This window comes from Dreissena polymorpha, chromosome 15, assembly GCF_020536995.1.
Source record: "Dreissena polymorpha isolate Duluth1 chromosome 15, UMN_Dpol_1.0, whole genome shotgun sequence".
Classification (NCBI taxonomy): domain Eukaryota; kingdom Metazoa; phylum Mollusca; class Bivalvia; order Myida; family Dreissenidae; genus Dreissena; species Dreissena polymorpha.
The window spans coordinates 1,749,117-1,773,083 of NC_068369.1; the positions used below are offsets into that span (position 1 = coordinate 1,749,117).

The following is a 23,967-nucleotide window of genomic DNA, read 5'->3' on the forward strand; positions in this document are numbered from 1 at the left end:
TTCATCCGATCTTCATCAAACTTGGTCAGAAGTTTTATCTAGATGATGTCTAGATCAAGTTTGAATATGGGTTATGCCGGATCAAAAACTAGGTCATTGGGTCATTTAGTGCGTTTTAAACATTCAGCATGTTGTCTGCTCTCTAATTCAAGTAGTTTTCATCCAATATCTTTACCAATCTTGGTCAGAAGTTTTATGATCTCTACGCCAAGTTTGAATATGGGCCATGCTGAGCCAAAAACTAGGTCACGGGGTCACTAAGTGCGTTATTTAACATTCAGCATGATGTCCGCTCTCTTATTCAAGTAGTTTTCATCCGATCTTCACCATACTTGGTCAGAAGTTGTTTCTAGATGATGTGTAGGTCAAGTTCGAACATGGGCCATGCTGGGTCAAAAACTAGGTCATTGGGTCACTTAGTGCGTTTTAAACATTGAGCATGTTGTCGGTTTTTTTTGTGAAGACAACATGCAAAATATTCTGTGTCAATGCGGCATGTGGGGGTATTCGTCACGTCTGTGACAAAGCTCTAGTTTTTTCTGCACTAGCGGCGCAAAGACGAGGCGATATGGTGCCGCCTCATTTCCAGAATTTTCTGAATATGTTTGTTTCTCATACATATTATACAGGCGAAAAAAGGACAATTGTAAATACTAATACATTCTACATATGTACATAAGCTTCTTTCGCTCGTATGTCTTTATCGTTTACAGATTAGACACCGCTCTCATATTTTCAATAAAATGTACCAATCACTATTTGTTCTTACGTTTACGGCATATTTAATAGTTTACCATTGACATATAACAGGGTGCAGGATCACGTGACTTTGTGGTGTTCATGTAAAAGATTTTAACTCACCGGTAAATTCCATTTTTTTCAGAATTTCAACTAGTGCATTAAAGACATATTTTTATGCTGCTCATGGCAATATGAAATACATCCGAATTACTTTAATTAATAAGCCTGTGTTCTTGGCCGAAAATCGATGTGTACAGCATTCATGCACACGGTTATGGTGCACGCGATAACAGACGTATTCAATGATTTATTCTTTTATCTTAAGATACCGACACAAACTGCAAAAGACTAGTTTTTATGCATTATAGATTGTTGTGAATGTATTTCAATAACGTGGGATATTTTCACAAAACCTTTGTGTTCACATTCTGTCCAGCCCGTGTGTAAATCCCTGTGAACCCCGTTAATCCTGCAACCTGATAAGCTTTTGCTTTCGCACAATAAATTAGGCAAAATACATATGTCGCCGGGAGGTTAAAAGTGTGCAGCCTGAAAGGGAATCGAACCCGGGACCTCCCGCTTACAAGGCGAGTGCTCTATTGAATGAGGTTACCGGGCCGCTTACACGGCTTATCACGAATGCCGCGTAAGTTCGGTACCTTAGCATTCTCCCCTGCCAAGTTTGAATTCGTCACCAAAATCGAGTCTCAGGGAATAGTGAATTACTGTTCGACGGATCAACGCACATGTTCTATGGAGAACTGCAAGCGCAACGGTTCCACGTTGGGCGCCATTGTCACCGGTTGGTTAAAGGTTTGCAGCCAGTCCCGCTTCAGTTCGGTACCGTGACATTTAATACACACTTTTCACCTCCAGCGACACATTGATGGCTTGATTAAAACTTTCAAGACCCAGTACGTCCCTTAAAATCATAACGTTCACTTAAGTATTAGCCCACAAGAATAAGATTGATTAGGACGATTACTGTCGACAACGACGACGACCATGCTGCTGCTGGTGCTGCTTATAATGCTGCTGCTGCTGCTGCTGCAGATGATGATGTTGATTATGCTGAGGATGATGATAATGTTGATGATCAGGAGTAGGAGGAAGAAGAGAAAGCGAATGATACTGATGATAATTGAAGATAATGGTTGTAATGATGATAATAAAAACCCTGATTGAAGAAAATTAAGAAGAAGAAGTTAATGAGGTTGATGCTGATGAGGATTTTGCTTCTGCGTCTGAAGATGAATGGTGATTGTAATTATAATTAAAGATGATTACGATAACGATGATGCTAAGACAATTATAAAATATGGAGGTGATGATGACGACGATGATTATGATTATGATGATGAATTGATGATGATGATGATGATTGATTGATTGATGATGATGATGATGATGATGATGATGATGATGATGATGATGATGATGATGACTATGATGATGATGATGATGACTATGATGATGATGATGATGATGATGATGATGATGATGATGATGATGATGATGATGATGATGATGATGATGATGATGATGATGATGGTGATGGTAATAATGATGATGATGATGATGATGATGATGATGATGATGATGATGATGATGATGATGATGATGATGATGATGATGATGATGATGATGATGATGATGATGATGCTAATGCTAATGATGATGATGATGATGATGATGATGAAAAAGAAGAAGATGATGATGATGGTGATGATGATGATGAGGAGGAGGAGGATGAAAACATGCCCCAGCCCACCAAGCCTTACATGCTGGAGCCACTCCTGATATATGAACACGTTTGTTTTGAATTCGAAAATAACGGCGGTATTTATCTTTTTTACATTAAACCGGTGGCGCTTTTCTACCACAGCCGTAATTAATAAAGAACATTCGTCTAGGTATACAGAGGTAAACCTTCTTATTGCAAACATACTGATAGAAATGAAATGTCTGTATACATATATTGAAAACTGTAAAATGGTTGGCTGTAATTTTCTCACTTTTTATTCCGTGATCTCTCGGATAATCTCTTTTACATAAATTATGGTTTATGATCATTTGTTTATACGTGTACTAATCAACTGATACTTATTATATTTTCACACCCGGCCTAGATAATACAATGTACATAGCCCGACCTAGCTATTACATAGCCGGGGTAGATAAACAACCAGGTCAATATGGTATATAGCCGGGCCTCGATACTCAATAGCATTGTTTTATTGCTACATGGTCCGGGTCAGATGATACATAGCTCGGCCTGGATGAAACATAAGTCGGCCTAGATGATCCACAGCCAGGTCTATATGATAAATAGTCTAGCCTAGAGTATACTTAGTCCGACATTTATGATACAAAGTACGGTTAGATGATATATTTCTGGGCCAAAATAATACATATGTCGGCCTAGAAGACACATATCATAGATCAGTTGATATAAAACTCTGCATTAAACATAGAAGGACCTTAGTCATACACAAATCAGCAATGATGATACAAAGATGATACAAAGCGCGGTTTGGATTACTAGTATACTCGACCGGCCGAGATTATACATAGAATAGTCTACATGTATATAATGCATAACCATGATATTATGATTAGTATGATGCATATAAATGCTCCGATGATGCATAGCTCGTTCGAGATAATACATAGCCTTGTCTAGATGATAAACAGGCGGCTCTCATGATACGTAATCCAGTATAAATGATAGATAGTCCATTACGGCTGCTACGTAGCGCGGTCTAGATGGTACATAGCCCGGTGAAGCTTATACATAGCCCTTACTTGATGCTAACATATAGCTCAATCTTAATAGTTTTGTAACATGGTCTAGATGAAACACTGCCTCACGTAAAGAATACACAGCAATACCCGAATGAATCAAAGCCCGGTCTAGATGACCGGCTTAAATTACACAGCCCGGCCTTGATTAAACAAAGATCAGCCTAGAAGATTCACAGCTCGGCTAGGTTTGATGCACAGCTCGGCCTGGACGATGCACATCCTGGTAGAGATGGCAAACTGCCAAGTATTGATGTATTAATAATACAAATCTGATATACAGATTGGCCCATATGGTACACAGGCCTGCATAGATGATACATAACCCGGCCTGGAGCATACATACGTGTAGTTCGTTCTAGATTATATACAGCCCGGCGTTAATGATACATTACCCGCACAATTTTTTTTGTTTCGTTTGAATGTTCAATGCTGTGTAAATAATAATTGATGCCTTTCTAACGCCATTCATAACCTTTTCTCGAAAGACACCTCATCTCTGTGTATGGTATTTTACAGAAGGTTTAAGATTGAACGTGAACACGTTTTTGGAGGCACACTCGACTTGACAAGAACATGCGCAATACTGCTTCGTCAGTCAAGATTTACTGAGCTATCGTCCTTTGATTTTCAAATAGTAAATTTTTGTTTGCACAGTATCGGCTCATAAACCAATTTGTTTTATTGAGTTGATTTTCACTTATACGAACCTTAAGATGAGACCGTTAATATTAGATTTCCCGATCCGATTTTAGAGTCATCGACTATTGTTTGTTGTGCCAATAGTTTACTGTACACAATGCATGTGAAAAGCTGTAAACAGAAACACAATACTGTTGAAAAAGATAGATCTATAGAAAGAAGTTATTGCTATGAATATTATGATTATATGAACATGTTGTGACGTGTTGTTACTATTTAATATTTTGGGGGTGCGGGCTTTATATTTCTTTCACGATATCGCAAATCTGACCATTTCTGTCAGCAACAACTTCCGAAATTCCAAAACAATTGAATGTTAGACTCTAGAGCAAAGACACGATCATATTTGAAAGACGTCATGTTTCAGAAGGTGGGCCTTTGACTGCAAATTTGAGGCTAAGGTTATTCACATCTTTCTGTTGTAGTTTTTAAGTCAGGAGAGAAAATAATTGTGTGTTGGTTATTTTGCCGTATGTCTACGTAGCGTATTTTGGCTTCTTTTACTTTTGAGATTAGAAATTTCACAAACACAAAGGGTCAATAATTAAATGAATTACATAAAAGTCGACTTAACTGATTTTATTACACAAGATTCAGCGAATATACCACAATAAGCTGGAATACAAAATAACTAAAAATAATTAAGACAAAATTAAAAGTTTAAAGTAACATAAAAGTAAAATAAATTAAGTATAAATACCTATCACAGAAAATGAAAGACATGAAAAGAAATGGAACGAAAATTAACGTGCTGTTACATGATTGCTCATGACTTTGTTCTAATCCCATAATGGTACAACACTTATGAAAGACGCACAACACAACTAGATCTAGTCACCAATAAAACAATATTGTTTTTCACACTTTTAGAAAAAAAGATCTACAGCAATTATTATTAGAACAATTAACATAAATTCATATATAATGAAAAATAACCGAGAAGATATATTACATGTTATTTGTATTGAGTGAAAAATAAAAAATAAACATATGTTGTGAAATTCAATCAATGTACAAATATAGCACATCACTAATAGCTTATGGCAAAAGTAGCAATTCAAATTTTATAAAAAAATCATACATGTTTTAAAGTGCATGACTACCATGGCACAATACAAGACTTGTTACTACTATTCTATAAGAATTTTTGTGGAAATACACTACCAAAGTGAAAAATATTTTTTAATGTTTACCAATCACTGTCGATATTGTAGGTGTGCTATTAAAAAGTTACAGAGGGATTTCTTACTTCAAATATGTTCAATGAAAAAACAACATAAAGGGAAAAGATTGATTAGTGGCAAATAAACATAGAAAACATTACACAAAAAGCACTCTTTTACTATGAAAAGTAAACAAAAAAAAACATATTTACATAGAGATCAACATGTAAACTTTGAATGTTTGAAAACAGAGCCAACGGATACGTTTCATAAACGTAAACATTACAAAACAAGAAATGTGTTTGTCAGAAACACTATGTCCCCTTCTGCGCCGCTTTGATTTTTATTACTTCCCTTGGATTTGTTTTTTGACCCTTGACCTTGAAGGATGACCTTAACCTTATCCTTTCACCACTCAAAATGTGCAGCTCCCTTGAGATGCACATGCATGCCAAATATGAAGTTGCTATCTTCAATATTGCAAAAGTTATGGCAAAAGTTAAAGTTTAACGCAAACAAACAAACCAACAAAGCAACAAACCAAGAGACAGGGCAAAAACAATACGTCCAACATAAAAACACATACTTTTCAAACAAACATGACGAACGTTTTAAAAATATTTATAATAAAACGCATTTTCATCACAAGTCTTCTTGAGTAATCATATGCAATATACGTAACCAAAAAGGCATAGAAATCCAAAATGAAATACTGATACGTAAAGCAATACAAACAGGATATAGTACCTAGAACGCCATCCATTAACAAAAAACAACAATTGAATGCCATTGATTAAAAAATAAGCAATTACAAATTAAGCAATCTACGTCGTGAACAGACGTTATGAGGAACAGCACACATGTTTGATGCAAGAACGGTAAAGATTGGATATAAATTGATATAAATTAATTGTTTTGGTGATGATTTGATATGCTTCTTTTGTAACAAAAGACTATGGCATGATGCAAAACAATAATGTGTTTTATGCAGAATTTATGTAACAAAAGCATTTGACATCATTATAAACAACGATGTGTCAAGTACAGATCTTATGTAACAAAAGAATGTAGCATGATTAGAAGCAACAATATGTTACATACAAGACTTTCGTAACAAAAATATATGGTACAAAAAATACGATTTTCCATCATCATCATCAACAACAATATTATAACAATTTATATTCCAACATACAAATACAATAAAAATATATTAATGAGAACATTTGCTTCGGTCCCATTACACAATAAACTGAAATACACATACATTTGCGAATAAGGCATATTTACGATAAATAACACATAAGATCAAATATATGAAGCATTGCCAACACTTTGTTACAAACTATTCGTCCTGCAACAATATTCACAAATCACAAATCATTCAACTTTTTAATTATTTTATAATGGAACCCCTAGTATTGGTTTAATATTCGCCGGGCATAACATCTACCTTCGGGTAAAAATAAATATCATACAAATAAAAAAACATTAATTATGAATTACCACATAAGTATGATAAATGACACATATTTCTTAAATTATGATCTATGATCTGTAACAAATAAGAATGATTTATAAACATTATCAAACTCTCCAAGATTTCTCTTGGTGACATTTATTTAACAAAAAAACTCCCGGTCTTGGCAGTCCTGAAAGTAAATTGTACATTTGCTGTACAAAACATTTGCCTCCAGATTTTATTTTTTCCTGTGAGAAACGTCGTCACCTCTTCTGTTATAAATCACCCGTGTTGACCGACCTCCTCTTTTGTTTGGTTGTACCATAGCGGAACCAGTCCTTCGACCAGACGACACATGGGTCCACGACGCGTTGCTATTCGTTGAACCTCTGGTATAATCGTCTTCACTGTCGTCTTCATCATCGGTGAAGTCGAAAGGCCCCTCGTAAAACGTCGCCTTCCCTACGCCCGGTTCAAACATCGATTCGCCGTAAATTCTGTAGTTCTTTCTGAAGCTCATTTCCGCCCTCTCCTCCAGAAGCTGTAGCCTCGTCTTTTCGACACCTTTCTGTGGGAATTTGTCAGCGGGCATGACACATCCTCTCTGTTCATAGCTCTCGATCAACTTGCGCCAAACGTTGTCACAATACAAGAGGTTTTTATTGCCTACATAAACAGAGCCAATATATGATTCGATCCTCAGCAGACAAAATACAATTATTCGTAAGCAAAGATTTTTTCCGTATTGTATAGTCAATTGGTCACTTAACCAACTGATTCATTTGAACTGGAAAATACTAACGATATACAAGCACAAAGTACACTTGTTAATTGAAATCCTTTATCAAAAGGCTTACCGATAATTACAAGGCCCTTTCTAGCTCTTGTCAAGGCAACGTTGACTTGGTTACGGTCAGTGATGAATCCGAGATTGTGCTTGCACCAGCCCAAGGTGGGATTCTTCTCAATTTTGTAATCAGGCAGCGATCGTACGGTACTGAAGATCACATAGTCCCACTCACCACCTAAATAAATACAGTTTACAATTTATAAGGGTACGAGTTGAAATTGAGTCTCATAAAAATAGCAAAGCGAGTATAATTTAGTTTATTGTAACATTCAGACGTAGTTTAATATTCAGAACTCTTACCCTGGCTGGATACAACGGTGCTAACATGTGTGTCTTGCAGTTGTTCGTCCTTCAGTCTGCGTCGGATCTCAGCGCACTGTGCATTGTACTGCGAGAGGATGCATATCTTGTCGTAGGATGTCTGCTCGCCTAGATACCGATAGATTCTCATCTACAACATCAAGTTATTCGTTTCATGGAATCGGTTGTCATGTACAGTTCATTGATCATAATATTGGATAACGTTCCCTACATGAAAGAATGTAGTTGCATTTAACAAACAAATTTTAGAACAGTGAACTGACGGATTTAATAAGCATAAAGGATCTAGTATGAAGCGTAACTGAAGGAGTACTTTATTTAAACACTTAGCCTTCATTCACATACATTCGAAGGCTATTGTGTGTTTTTATAATGTAAATAAATCCAGATACAACACTAACGCCGGATATGCTAAAATGCTAGTAACACGAGCTGGAAAAATGCTCACCAATAATGTCAATTTAAAAGCAAGATTCTAAAACAAACTCAATAAATTAAATGATTTAACGTTACTTTGCAGTATACTGACACGAAATATCCAGGACTAAATCAAGTTGGTTGAAACTCGTTGATAAATTTCTTCCTTCAACTTCAAAACTTAATAAACTCAATTAAACATAGTTTCAAACCATCGCCTTTCTATTAACAACACTTACTAACCACTTCATTGATTTCTGCTTCATTACTCTTTGACTGTTCGTTTCCGTCTTCCGTAGACACAGTAAGAACCTTTTCCTCTCCCTCCAAGTGCAACAGGACGTGGGGATAGGTGCCGTAGCGGTCCTGGGGCCAGATCTTTAAGGGCTGTTCTGGTGCTTTGAAGCACCAGAGACCAGGTCGCGTTTCTAGCTTATTTTCATAAAATTGTCGTGACGGGAATTCGCAAATTTCTGGATGCTTCAATAAAATGACATGTTTATATAATTTAATATGATAGTTATCCTTCGTTGTTAATTAAATTTTGGAATATACATTGTACATATAATAACAGGCATATGTCTTATATTTTCTTATCGTTTATAGTAAAAAGTTATCACTAAGTTCAATGTGCTCATTTTATCATTCAACATCATTGCACGAGAAAAATACAAAAAACAAACATCCTAGTTGTGCAGTTTCATTACCATTCGATACTGTTCATTCAGCATAGTAAACTGAACGTTACAAGGGCTGCTCGACGTGGCGTATCTCTCAAACAGCGACGTCTCCATGCCCAGCTGACCAGCCTCTCTACACATGATGATCGGTCGTAGCTGTTTGTGGTCACCAATAAGAACCACTTGTTCAGCCTTTGTAGCAATAATCGGTACCAAGCACTGCGGCTCAGGGCACATTCCAGCTTCATCGACTATCACCTGTTAACACGTGATGTACTCTTAATTCAAATAAAATATCGTCGTATTAAATAGCTTCAAGATCATTAATAGTTATTTTGAAATACTGTTTCGTTTGGAATGTTCTGCATTGTATACTCAATTGGTCACATGCTTTAAATAAAAGACTAGCATAGCCATACATAAAAACCTCAAAATGTTCCTGGAGGTTGAATATTTCTATAAATGTCTGGTCTGCAGTGTAAACACATAATTGAAAAGACACTATAAAACCCAAACAACAAAATAATATACCTGGTGAACGGACGTTGCCTCCAACACCTTGGGGTTTGAGCCTACTGCAGTGGTGCACAGAATAACATCGTGCTTGCGGATCTCATCTATGGAAGCCTCGCGGATAAGATGAACATATCTGCCAACCTCTTTGGGCATTGGGGCATAGTTGTTCTTCTTGAAGAATTGATCCATCGCTTTGATTTCCTCGGCGTATTTCTTACCCTTTTCACGAATCAAGTGATGCAGCGTCACCGATTTAAGAATCTCATCTGGCTTCAAAGTCCGCGTACTCTTTTTTGATACGAAAGTGCGACCGGGAATGGGAAAGTCCATCGCTTCAATGGATCGACCGTAGACTCTTACAAAGTTTGGTTTGTAATTGCCCATTCGATTCAACATCCATCCTGCAATACGATAAAAGAAAAAAATATGTTATTCTTGTAACGGATTACTATTGTAACAGGTACCAACCAAAACACTTACACTTCACCTGCAGCCATGTAAGGACGAAATAATTGACCTGTCAATACTTACTGGCAACAAGATCAACCGACTTGTTTGACGGTCCACAGAACAGCACCTGTTTGCTGGGTTTTCCTTCTCTGTGTAGAATGCGATTTATCTTGTCAAACAGGTACATTAGTTTGATTCCCGTGTAGGTTTTTCCAGTTCCTGGAATTATTACACGATCAAATAACTCAACTATCTATTCAGATAGCAAAATAAACTTTAAACTAATGCAGTTTCACCATTTATGTCCGACTACTTTGAGTGTTATTTATTTCATGCATGTTTAACAACATTCCATTGACTATTTACCAGGTGGACCCTGAATAAGAGTGAATCTTGATGTTAGAGCTTTGTCGATTGCTTCCTGTTGCATTTTATTGTTTGGCGGAAGCGGCCTTTCATCACTTCCCTCCATTCCTTCGAGCGACAAGTCACGCTCTGACAACGTGCTCACAATGTGCATATGATCTCGGTCTGGAAGAGAAACCACATGTCAATACAGATAAATACATGTACATAGTAAAATGTCTTAACTAGATAATATCGTTAAAACATACATTGAAAAACACGCAGCATCAATAAAATACCCATTTCATAATTAAAAGTACTAAGTCAGCTATTTAGTAAATAGCCGCCCGAATCCTTTTCCAATGGCGAGTGATCAACACCACAGAAAATCACACACAAAAACACATTAATAAAACCCTTACCAAGATCTGGTATTTTGGTGTTGAGGGCAATAGTTACCGCCAAAGTATTGCCACACGAAGCTAGCTTCTTGATAAAACTTTCTGTTCTCCTGCAACACGAAATGAATTGTCAATATAGTATTTGACCAAACAAATTTCATGTAAAATATAACATTGTGGAGAAAAGTTGCGTTTTTAATTACATGTTTTATTTAAAGGACTGGTTTAACTTAAATGAATGCACATCTATTAAAATTAAGTACTTTATGCATTAAAAATTATAAAACACATTTGTATTGATATGAGTGTGATTGTTTTGTTTAATAAAATATAAAATGTAATCTACCTATCAACTTCAGACTTTCGCAGTATCTCAACCTAATATTTCGCGATTTTCGCATCTTGTGTCAGTTCAAGGGGAACTGGTTGGGTATTGTCATGAAGTTCAAACGAAACCTTTAATTTGCCTGTCTGATTAGCATCCTTCAGCTTCTTGACACCGGTCACGTGCGCATGTCCTACCCAAAAGTTCTGCAGGTTTCCGAACACGGATTGGCCATCATTGGCTTCTTGCTTGGCATTTGGAATAGCTGCCTTCAAGCAGAGCCAGTCATACGAACAAGAGTCGCTGTCGGTTTCAACGTCTTGTTCGTCGTCGATTTCTGTGCCCGACAATTCTATATTTCTGGTCTCGCAATGAGCAAGGCACAATGAAAATTTTCCTTGTCGCTCTGATGTAAACTTGATAGGGATATTTTTGATGCAGCATGATTCTTCGTTCTGAACTATGCCAGTGGCCGCCTCCATCAAAATCAACGGTAACCAGCGTTGCAAGTATTGTTTTATGTTCCGGTATTGATCGCATGTTGAATTCGTTACATACTGGTAGAGATGCAAAACAGGGTCATCCGTGTGCAACAGGCAGAGATTGATACTGTGTGTCATGTGAAACAGCATTGGTTTAACAGCTAACAAGCCCCTCTGTGGCCCTGCTGTCATCTGAACGTTCAATGTCTGTCCTCTCGCGAATGTCATGGAGAATTTCGTGCTCGGTTGCATGAGTTCGATTTCGCGACATTCAGTGCTGACATCGTCATAACCTTTGTCGTTGATCTTACCCTTTGAGGCAGCGATTTTCATGTGTCTCGAAAGGTCATCAAGTCGACCATCAGCTGCCGCTTGCACCATTTTCGCCCAGATGGGCAATGGAATGAACGTCACATGTCTCAGATGATTTAACGTAAGGACGTTACCGCGATCTGGCAGGTACATAGGGGCCTCACCTTTGACATCATACAGACGTTTTCTCCAAGTCGCTTTTATACTGTCCCAGTGTGTGATTGGGTCCTTAAACACCTCTGGTTTAAAACCCATGTCGAGAAGGTTGAAACTCAACTCTCGATTCGTTTTCTTTGCGTGTTTTAGTAAGGGTGAACATAACGACAATCCGCGGTCTGAGACATCATCAACGAAACATCCTATCATCTGTGGGTTGTTCTTCAAATCGACAGCTTCCTGAAGCGCTTTACAATCTCGTTGGTATTGCTTAGACCTTCTTGACATTGTATTCACTTTTACACAGATATTTTCTATTTCATCCCTGCTGTACGGAGACGGCTGACGCCGTATATAGGCCCGTAACAATCTGTGAATGACGAGATCATTGTACCTCCTGATGGGAGATGTAAAGTGCGTGTAGGGATACAACCCCAAGGAGTAATGTGTCCCATCTTCTTCCGACACACTTGCGGCGCACACATACCCAGCACGTTCTTGGATGGAGATCCATTGCTGATAGATGACATGTTGATACGCAAACAACAGATCCGTCTGAAGACTCTTCGCTGCAAATTCAGGTGATGACTTCATTCGCTTCCATAGCCCTTCTGTAACCGCGACGTGTTTAGTTTCCGTATTTGAATCCACGCTGTCTAGATAGTTATTGACGCCTCTCTCCAAGCCATTCAGATTTTTCCCTTGAAACATAGACATAATGTCAATGTATGGCCCATTCTTGTTGATGAACTCTTGAAGACCTTCCAAACAAGGCGGCGGCTGGCGACGAATCGGTAGACAACCCTGAAATCGCCTTTTCAATACCTGCGCTATTTTCTTGTTGGCCATTATCATGAATTCTTCAATAAGATAATGTGCTTCTCTTGTTTCCGACATTGACTCTTCGTCAGTACTTTCCTCCCAATCTTGATTCATTGAAAACATTGCTTTACCAAGTCTTTTCATTCTGATGTTCTTTGCCAATCGAAACAGCATTCGAATGTCCTTTGAAAGTTGATTATCATTGCAGCTTTCGTTTGATTGAATAATTTTTTGAGCCTCGCCATATGACAGCTGTTTCCGCGACCTGATGAAGGATTCCTCAATTAAAAAATTGTCACCTTCCATCTGTTTTTGTTGCCCTTTATTATCAAGGAGGAAGATCACCGACAGTGTCAATCGTCGTCGATGCGGCAACAGACTGCAGAGATTTGAGCTTAGTGGTTCAGGTATCATGTTCCTTGGTCTTCGAATTCCGGGATAAAATGTAGTCGACCGGTCGAGCGCTTCATTGTCAATAGGATCGTCCTTTTCAACAAACGATGAGACGTCTGCAATATGAACACTAACTCTATACCCCTCCCCATCTGACTCGATACTTAGAGCATCATCCAAGTCTTTCGCGTCAGGAGGATCTATAGTAAACACCTCCAAGTGTGTAAGATCGGTTCTTCCTTTAAACATGTTTTCCTTTGGTTCATCTCTACCCTGGCGAACAATGCTCTCGGTCCTGTTCACTGTTTCACGTTTATACATGGATGGAACTTCATGCTGGAGGTTAAGTATCGTCAATCCTTTCGGAATGCTGTTTCCCCAATTCAAAATCTTGATGATGGCCCCATAAGGATAAACATAAAGAGGACTCCAGCTTATGTACGCGACAAGAAATACGTACGTTTTCTGCCCAGCAGGATTTATGTCATAAATTTTTGGCTTACAAAGTATTCCTGCCCGCTCATCGTATTCATAAACTTCACACTTGAAGCGTTTGACTTTGAGTCCAAACTTTTCAACAATCTGTTTGTTGATGATGTGTATTTTGGGTACAGTTTTACACATCGGGCGTACCAGGTGACTGTCTATTTCGTCCAGTGTGCAAACGAAGACAGGGTTCTTAACGTCCTTATGTCGCTGGCGTTCCAATACACCGAGAACTCTTCCAAATCGTTTCTCGTGCTTTTCTTTGTCGTCCAGTAGTTCTACGAGAACTTTATCTTCATTGAAAACTTGTCCGATCTTCGATCGTCCAGATATCTCGATCACCGAAAAAGGATGATTTCCGCCAACAGGAGTGCAAAACGCTTCGTGCGCGCCTTCCATCTGAATGGTACAGGGAATATACTTTTGTGGGTTTATAAGAATCTTTTCTTTCATTTCATTCTCAGATAAATGTTTAACATAGAACGTATCACGTTTCGTATCATGTGGATGTCTGTCTTCGAACTGACTCAGATAAGCCATATTTAATTGAACGCCTCGTTTCAACAATATGTCCTCTTTCATTAAATTTGCCACATTCTCATCTACCTCAGCCTCCTGGTAGAACCGATAACTTTGTTCATAAAACGAGGTATTGTCATCTATTAACGGTTCGTTGTCTTCAATAGCATCTTCAATATTAAGAACGGATGTATTCGAGCTGGAATTTAATGATGTAGTTTCATCGTCAGTGTCGTCATCTGAATCTGAATCGATGACGCTCACATAATCATACGGAACAGAACTTGTGTGATTCGCCTGGCTTGCATGTCTAAAGCGATCAGAGGTCTCGTCAATTTGCAGCTGTCTCAACGTGTTGTTCACAATGTTTATTCCATTACATTTGGAGTTGCTACTTGTGCGACCTTCTTCTGGTGATGTTCTGTTATAAATTGTTCGTTCGCCACTTATATTCGAGCAGAACATTGGCCTTTGCTGTTGTTGTCTTTGAGCTTTTAATTGATCTTGAACTTCGCCGGGGGTGGCTAAGCTAGGGCTCCGTGCCTTGGCTATAACAACAGACAAGTAGGTGCTAGCCTTTGTACTTAATATGCATTCATTGATATTATACGTCTATCATCCCAATATTTATAAATATGTACACTACTAAACGCAGAAATTAGTATTTTTAAATCCGAATACACACTTTGTTTTTACATGTTCAAATAATTCGAATTCTTCGAACTTAAAATGTAAATAAAACTTACGTCTCCTGTGTTTCTTTTTACGTTGAGATCTGTCAGTATATGGTGCGGTAGGAAGACGATTGTTTGTCTCCTGAATAATATATAAATAATTGATGTTGTGTAGTTATCTACATGACAAAGAGACTGGTAGAGAACACTGGTTCAAATTATTTACTGTGTATGACAACACGTTTAACGGCCAATATTACAATTAAACTGGAATTTACGTATATAATTGTTTATTTTTGGCAAATTAATCGTGACGTCAATGTCAAGTATAAATCAGATCTGATAAAACAAAGGCTAGCAAGCCAATACTTAAAAAATCTAATTTTCTCACATTGCCATTCACTGCGCTTGTCCCAGAGAGGCATGACTCGTCGGGTTCGATATCCTCATGTGTTGGGATCTTCAAAACAATCTCCTCGCGAAGCGCTTCAAGACGTTTACGATCCTCGTCCTCCTAAAGAAAGAATTTGGAACTTTGTTCGATAATTTTCCAAACATAGCACCACCTGCTAAATATTAACTTAACCTGTCGCTGCCTTCTAGGCATAACAAAATAACAAATACATGAAAAGTTGTGCACACATATAGAAAAAGTGTTACTCCTGAAACATTATCAGAGAAATTCGTGTCCGCCACGAAGGAAAGGACAATGACCAATTACCTATACAATTAAAGGAAATACATGCATACAACATTTAACACAAAAGTTAAAGCGAAAAAACACACACCAAATTCCATTAAGTTCCTGTCTAAAAATATTGAAATACTTTTCAAATAACACCGGTGTTTCGTTTGTTTGGTAAAAACAGTATAGTACGAAAAATGATTGTTCCAGTAGAAGTCACAAATAACACGCTTTGTCATCTTTTCGTATAGTTGCGATATGACATTACAGATTTTAGTACGATGAAAACGGACTAATGGTAAGTACAAACATCGAAATGGATATTTTGTAACTTTCTTATGACCATAATTGTAATCGTAAGAGTAAACATAACCAGATTCATATTTAAATAAATAATTAATTTTTTGATTTCTGTATTAATCTGGTACATGGGAAACTTGAAGCTATTAAAAGTATGAAGGACATAGCAGATATAGTAAGACGTTCTTTAAAAGGTGGCCACAGCATCCTGCGACTGCTTGGGAACTAAGCAAACCAGGTGATTTTTAATGAAGACCATTTCAAACGTCAAAAAGTATCGTTTTGTGGATGAGCTGCCCAGATCCCTTTGACAATACATATTCCAATAGGAATGATCTTAAAATTATCATAACGCAAAACGTAACTGTTCATGGGTTTCTTAAAATGATTGATTTGCTTAATAAGATGTAGGTAGACAACGGTATTTCTGAGAATAAATTGATGTAATTTGCGTGCACATTGACCATGTAGGTTTGAGTCGACGGATGAAAATGCTACGACATTATTTTATAATATGATTGCTCGGATAATTATAATTCAAAGCACATCATGCTTTGTGCTGACTGCTTTATATATATGTTATATATTGTTGTATTCATAAAATTTACCGATTTGAACAAAAATTGAACATCAACTTGGATTAATAAAAAAAATAAAAAAAAGTTAAGAAAAATGATAAAAATGACTAAGCGCGTTTAAAATGTATAACCCTTAAAATCTGTTTTTGTTATGTAACTACATTTGTTAATTTAAGATTTCATGGCTGTGAACGCATCATCTCTGTCACATGATTAATATATAAATTAACTAGATCATTTCTCCATATAGAAATTCTTATGTAGCAAAAAAGTGGTTTTGAAAGATAAAACTCAATATATTGCATCGTTATAACTCCAAAATATATTCCAATTATCTAAAAGAAAAAATATAATATTTAAGTTTATATAATTTTTGTTTGCAAATCACTAATCATTTCATTCAGGATTTTATAGCCTTGATGTATCAATGTTGAAAACATGTTATGCATGTTGAATACTCATTTATGCACTCAGTGCATATAAATACTATGAACAATGTTGGACAACAATCTGTACTAAAATATGGAAAAAGGTTATTATGGTGATGCAACTAGGATTAAGAAAAATTCCTAAACAATATATTATTGGTGTTCAACTATCTTGTGTGTTATCGACATACCATGAGATTTCAAATGATGACAAAATGATATGGATTAGTCCCAGGAAAAGAATTTTACCTGACAATATTGCAAGGCCAGCTCGCACTTCTTGAGTGCCAGATCGTAGTCTCCAGACATACACAGAGCCTTGCTCCACAACTCGAAGGCTTCAACATCATCGTAGTCGCACATTTCTTGCAATACTAAACAGCAAACAGGTGTGAATTATTTTGTTCTACTACTTGATATCTTAAACATAGCAATAAGTAACATGTTTGTAAATGGCTTAACTGCTGAAAAATAAAAGAACGGATATAAAAGTAAAAGGTGGTACTTACTGAGACTGCATACTTTTTTCAAGTTTGTATGATCGCCCTGAAAATGATAGAATTAACTATTTCATAGTGAAATTCTTTATGTAACATTTTTGTTAAATTACAATTGAACTGATTTAATGACACCAATTTAAACAAAAATGTTAAATTAAGTCAAATGTTACAATTGATATGTTTTAAGTTTGTTTGTTTCCTCTATTTACTATACATTAACTAATCTTGCATTTGGATAAATGCACGCCCCTCTAAATTTAGAGTTTATCATGGTCCCATTAATTTACATTCGAGGGTTTACAACGCATTTATTGTTTATATTGTTATCCCAAATACATTAGAGTCTATCTTATCGAAAAGGATTGCCAATTTTAATGGAATAATTTAAAGAAGCTTAAAATAATGTAATAATTAAAAGATTTCTGTAACAGAAGAAACCTACCATCTGATATAAGCATCTGGCTCTCCTCCACACGGCATCTTTGCGGCCCGGGTTTGCCCGTATATTTGGCGTTCCAATACCATGGAAACGCACTAGTTTGACGTACACACGGTTGATGTCTGCGTCTATCAGCACACAGAGATTCCATTTCTTTCTTTGTTCCGCAAGTTTTGCGATTATGTCGAGTTCGACGAGAAATCCCAAAATATTCTGAAAGTTAAAATACGCAAAATAAAAAATAATACCAACAATCATGCATTTAATGCTTTACATCATCTCAACATGACCGAGAAATTACGCAATTCTTTAATGTTTGTTATAATTTTTATTTCACGCGTTTCGATAGTATAGCGTGAAATATTTGTCTTACGCGAAATGAGACTGTTCTACAGTAATAAAATGATTGGTCAGTCTTGCACGAGGATCTCAAACGTATGATTATGTTGTGTAGAGTTCATTCTACCAGGCGTCTTCAGTCAGTGCGGACAGGTTTTATTGTCTTCTCTTAATACACAGTTCGTTTTACACGTGGTCGTGCAGCCATGGCGAGTCAAGAGAATGACATTCTTTCTCATTTGGAGGACATTATTTCAAGGAAATTTGAGAGTTTGGAAAGACGAATGAGCGAAAATCAACAGTTGTCGCAAGCCCAGTTAAATTCTATTAAGAAAATTTGTCCAGGAACGAGAATTACACGTTTCGTAAGAAGGGTAACGAGGAGCATTACAAGATCAACAACCAAGTTTTGAACAAATTAAGAGAGTCAGAAGGATTTTTGCAAGAATCCGTCAGGTTGCAGCCCACCGAGTCTGTGGTAGCCGCGAATAAGAAGATTGCAGAAGGTACGGACATTCTATTGCATAGACAGAAGCTCATAAGATTAGCAGACTCATCAGATAGCGGATGGAGAGTAGTGCATGAGTATGAAGCACATCCATTAGCAGAGGACTCCGATGACGAAAAGAAAATCTACAGAGCCCAGCAGAAGGCAGACCGGAAGTTGCGCCAAGAGCATCGAAACCGCGCACGTCGTTTCTCTCCATACGTTCTTCCGGTCAAAGGCGATGGCAATGTAGCATCGGCATCGAATCAGTCAACGGCAGCTTCGCAGACTAGACGGCCCGGGACGTGTTTCCGGTGTGGGCGTACAGGACATTGGCGAGCAGAGTGCAAGGCTGTAGTCCCAGACGGTGGAGCCGTTGTTTCGAAAGATAACAAGATAAGTAACCATGTTTATTGTAGTGTGGTTGAGAAAAAAGTAGAATTCGATTGCAAAATATCAGTAAAAACGCCTGTAGGTAGGCTTTATTCTTGTTACGAGTATTGGAAAAACGCAAATGCAAGCGAGTACATATTAGATGTTGTGAATAATGGATACAAGTTGCCTTTTAGAGATGTACCACGGTCTGTTATTTTAACAAATAACAAATCTGCTAATGATAATTGTTCATTTGTGTCGAGCGAAATTGAAAGTTTATTGGCTAAGGGCTGTATTTCTCAAGTGAACAAACCTCCAGTCGTTGTTAATCCTTTGACTGTGGCTTATGGAAAAAAGCGGAAAACCGAGACTTGTTTTAGATTGTCGTTATATAAATCCAGAATTATTTAAATACAAGGTCTGTTTCGAGGATCAATCAGTTGCTAAACAAATCTTTTGTAAAGGAGACTATTTATTTTCATTTGATATTAGATCCGCTTATCATCATATAATGATTTTTCCAGAACATAGACAATTTTTAGGTTTTTGCTGGGAAACCGAAAACGGAAAAGGGTATTATGTTTACAACGTGTTACCATTTGGGATCTCTACAGCGGGTTTCATTTTTACTAAGATTTTGAGAGTTCTTGTAACAAAATGGAGGTCGATGGGTCACAAAATAGTTGTATTTCTGGATGACGGTCTCGGAGGTTCAAATTCATTTGAAAACGCTTCTCGCGTTTCAAGGTTTATACGGGAAGATTTGCGGAATTTTGGGTTCTTAATCGCTGATGAAAAATGTCATTGGGAACCTCGGCAGTGCAATACCAGACGAGACGTTTATTTGCGGGACACTGTGCAGCCAAGTTCAACATTGAATACATACATGACAAAATTTATAACTACAAAATGTGAACCGATCGGCCAGGAAAAACCAGAGACGGTTAACGCTGGAAACCTGTGCTCGTTTGCCAATTGTCGGAACACAATACGAATGCCGAGCCTCATTCATGTGTCTGGTTTCATATAAAAATCAAAACATATACAATCACAACAAAAAACAACAACAAATTTTTCTTAGCACATAGAATTAAAATAAAACCTGTCCGCACTGACTGAAGACGCCTGGTAGAATGAACGCTACACAACATAATCATACGTTTGAGATCCTCGTGCAAGACTGACCAATCATTTTATTACTGTAAAACAGTCTCGTTTCGCGTAAGACAAATATTTCACGCTATACTATCGAAACGCGTGAAATAAAAAGTATTTGCTACACTTCTGTTTCTCCTTAAAAACAACAAACTCATGTTTGCAATACCAGACGAGACATTGGCGAGCAGAGTGCAAGGCTGTAGTCCCAGACGTCTCGTCTGGTATAGCAAACATGAGTTTGTTGTTTTTAAGGAGAAACAGAAGTGTAGCAAAGACTACATTTTTCATTCACAAGACGTCGGTCTATATTGCTACAACAATACAAAAAATATATCAATAAGCAAACGTCGTGTGTGATAGCGGGTTAGAGGTAGTTACAAGTGCAATGTATTTTGTTTCCAATAACGCCGAAGCGTTTTGCATGTTGATAGCTTTGCAACAAAAGTAACATATTTCATAAAATTGCATAATCAACTAGAGCTGTGTTACAGGTGTGAAAAAGCCCCCAAATGATTCGCGCAGTCTGATCAGGGGCTACATAGTCCTCTGCTAAGTCACAGAGTTTCGTGGTCCCATAAGCGGACATTATTATTCCTTATTATAAGAAAGTGACTCCTTAATACACCTTATACAATCAAAAGTGAAGCATTGATATTAGGTATATATGCATGAAATTTCTTTACAATAGCTGCTCAATTCATTATCGGGTTATTAAGTGGAATGCGCAGGGTTTTTTACATTCAGATTTATGTAGCCCAATAATGGTGTAAACTACAGACAATAAAAAATCGCTTAAATTAGTTTTCAACGCTCTATCTTTTCTTTTCATTCAAAGCTAAGTATCCCTACTCCGTGCAGGATTTAAAAAAGTGTTATATTCTTCATAATGGGGAATCCCATTCAAATGCTATTAACTCTTTGCTCAGGTACATGTATCTATGTACGAATTTTCCATTACATCCACATCTATCTGTTCTAGATTAAGAAACCACAGACAAATAAACAAGTCAATAACTCCGAAATTATAAAATGCAGAGTAACGGCTCGACTCAAACCGACCGACGGACGGACAGATAGACAGAACGAGCGACCGGACAGACGAAAGCACAGACATACGTCTTTCTTTTTTTCTTATATTGTGCAAACATATTTGAAAATAAAAAAGTAAAAGAGATAACACTAACACGCTGATTCCCTGGTGCGTCGTGTAATATATTTGCCCACAAGACGTCGGAAACTTCAAAATATTCTTTTTCCTTCCACAGGTTGTCGAACAGTGTTGCTGAAATGACACGCATATATTCATATATTGTTAAATAGTTACAAATTACGTAAAAAAACACAGAGAGACTCATTATACGAAGATTGTGCGAGGTGCTTGACAAAGACAACATAATCTGCTGGAAACTCAATGCTGCTGTGAACGTGATAATGTCTTTCATATTAAGTAAGCGCACTTTGACACCGCAACACACGATTAGCTTATTTTGGCCACTTGTTGTACTAATGTTATGCCGATCCTAATAGGAATTGTCTAGACGTCAGGTGAAGTATTATATGCATACCATGGGGTCATTTTTGCTGATTAACGCGTTGGCCATGTATGCAATCAGATCAAACATAATTTAAATATACAATATTAAATACCACACAAAAATAAAAACTCGCTGAAATAAAATAAACCCTTAAGTTCAGGCAAAATGTATTATTTTGACCGAACGTTTACAGTTTGCAGTGTGCGGTAAGATGTATGTCATTCTTTGTAAAAAATATTCATTAATCATTGATGATAGTTTACATGTAATATGTTAGTACATTTTAATGTTAACACATATATATCTTGTATAATACAACGGTTAATGATAAACTAAAAGTAAAGTCAGCATTGGATCAAGCCTCGAACCGACTAAATGAAACCACACAAGATAATCAGAAATTATTGTCAGGATGTTGCCAGAGATGGCGTACACTTAGGCTGGGTTTCCATGCATCCGTGTCCGCGCTGCGCGTCCGCGTTCCGTGTCCGCGTACTGTATACGGACACGGAGTATATATTCCATGCATCCGCTTATTATTTTAGCCTTTCCGTGTAAAAAGCTCATTCCAATCGTGGTGGTACTTGGATAAGGATGTCGTTTTTAGAAGAGCACACATTTTTTATGATCACTGCTGCGGCAGTACTGCATATTAGTAGACGGAAACGCAGATGATGAAAAGTTTAGGACCTACTTCCGTCTTAGTAGACGTCAGTTCAGCGATGTGCTGTCGGTTGTAGAAGAACAACTGAATCGACGGAGTACGTCACGTCAGTCTATAAGTGCCAATGAACGATAAGCGATTATAGTATACAATATGCAGACGATATATATTCGCATATTATTCTCACTTACCTGAATCGCCATCAATTGACATTTCGTTGGCTATGCTTTTCCAGATGTTTGATGCAATGTCTTTGTCTTCGTATTCTTTCATAGGTTGGTTGTATATTTAAGGGTGATCCCTGACTAAATGTATTATTTGTTCACTAATATCTATGCTTGAAAGTCGACCTTTCATGTTCACTGCCGTCCGTGTACTGAGCCCGCGTCCGCGAAAAATTGCTCACCGAGCGATTTTTCACGGACGCAATACGCGGACGAAAAATGCGGATACATGGAATAGCTCCAACAGATTTCAACCAGTTCGTTTTTTCGCGGACACGGACACACGGACACGGAACGCGGAGACATGGAAACACGGCTTTACAGTGTCAGCATTAAAATAAGCGGACGACGAAAGTTAACAAGGAGTAAAGATTGAACCGAGCCTACATACACAACCATAATACATGCACACCGACTGTAATTTATTCATACAGGTAAGGTTTTCCAAAAATATATGAACAGGAATGTACATTTTCTAAACAACCTGGCAAACGTTCGATAATTACAAAAACTAACTGACGAAAATACCTTTTTTTATACTGCTGACCTCATATCGATCAGCTGATAACGTGCACAATACGGTTACCTACCTGTGTAAAAATATCTGGCCGACTGGATATAATCGCCAATCTGCAACGAACACAGAGGACATGCATGTTATAGCGCAGGGCGCAATGCTTTTGTCGATTGCATGTATTTTATGTCATGTCATATATATTATTCACGAGGCCTTATTGAGCATTGTTGTAATACATAGACATTGTATTTCCGTTCACAATATATTACATATTCATTGAATGTTGGAATCTTAAGGAGTCATACACTTATTAACATAAGCATTTTCTTTTTTTTTCAATATTTATTTTCGGGTAAAGTAACGCAATACAGTAACTTTTGTGGTTTTGCTATTCTTCGAAACTATCCTTTTCAACTGATAATGATAAAATATATTATTCAAAAGATAATTATCAAATAATTATCCGAATACTAAATATTAAAATATAGTCTGTAAACGTATGCAAAAATAAAATTTACCAAACAATCAAAGACCAACGTTTTAATAAACTAACGAACATTTATATCAGATGTATGAAAAACACATTTGCATGGTTTAAAATGTTACAACGTGATTTTCACATGATTTAAAGCCGGTATGCACGATTTTGTCAAATATTTAGAAATTTATATAAAATGTGTAAAAAACTTATTATACATATATTTCAATATGAATTAAAA

General features: G+C 37.1%; 1 protein-coding gene across 1 annotated transcript in view; it reads right to left on the minus strand.

Annotated features, from left to right (window-relative positions):
* Positions 1 to 23,967, minus strand: part of LOC127860497 (helicase with zinc finger domain 2-like) — a 58,551-nt gene that overhangs the window by 25,497 nt on the left and 9,087 nt on the right. Inside the window, exons 4-11 of the mRNA XM_052398603.1 lie at positions 23,322 to 23,361; positions 21,493 to 21,590; positions 17,953 to 18,162; positions 17,520 to 17,556; positions 17,260 to 17,384; positions 15,411 to 15,533; positions 15,092 to 15,161; positions 12,403 to 14,893 (exon numbers count right to left, since the gene is read on the minus strand). Of these exons, the coding sequence (XP_052254563.1) occupies positions 12,403 to 14,893; positions 15,092 to 15,161; positions 15,411 to 15,533; positions 17,260 to 17,384; positions 17,520 to 17,556; positions 17,953 to 18,162; positions 21,493 to 21,590; positions 23,322 to 23,361 (3,194 nt within the window). The remainder of the gene's footprint in view (positions 1 to 12,402; positions 14,894 to 15,091; positions 15,162 to 15,410; positions 15,534 to 17,259; positions 17,385 to 17,519; positions 17,557 to 17,952; positions 18,163 to 21,492; positions 21,591 to 23,321; positions 23,362 to 23,967) is intronic.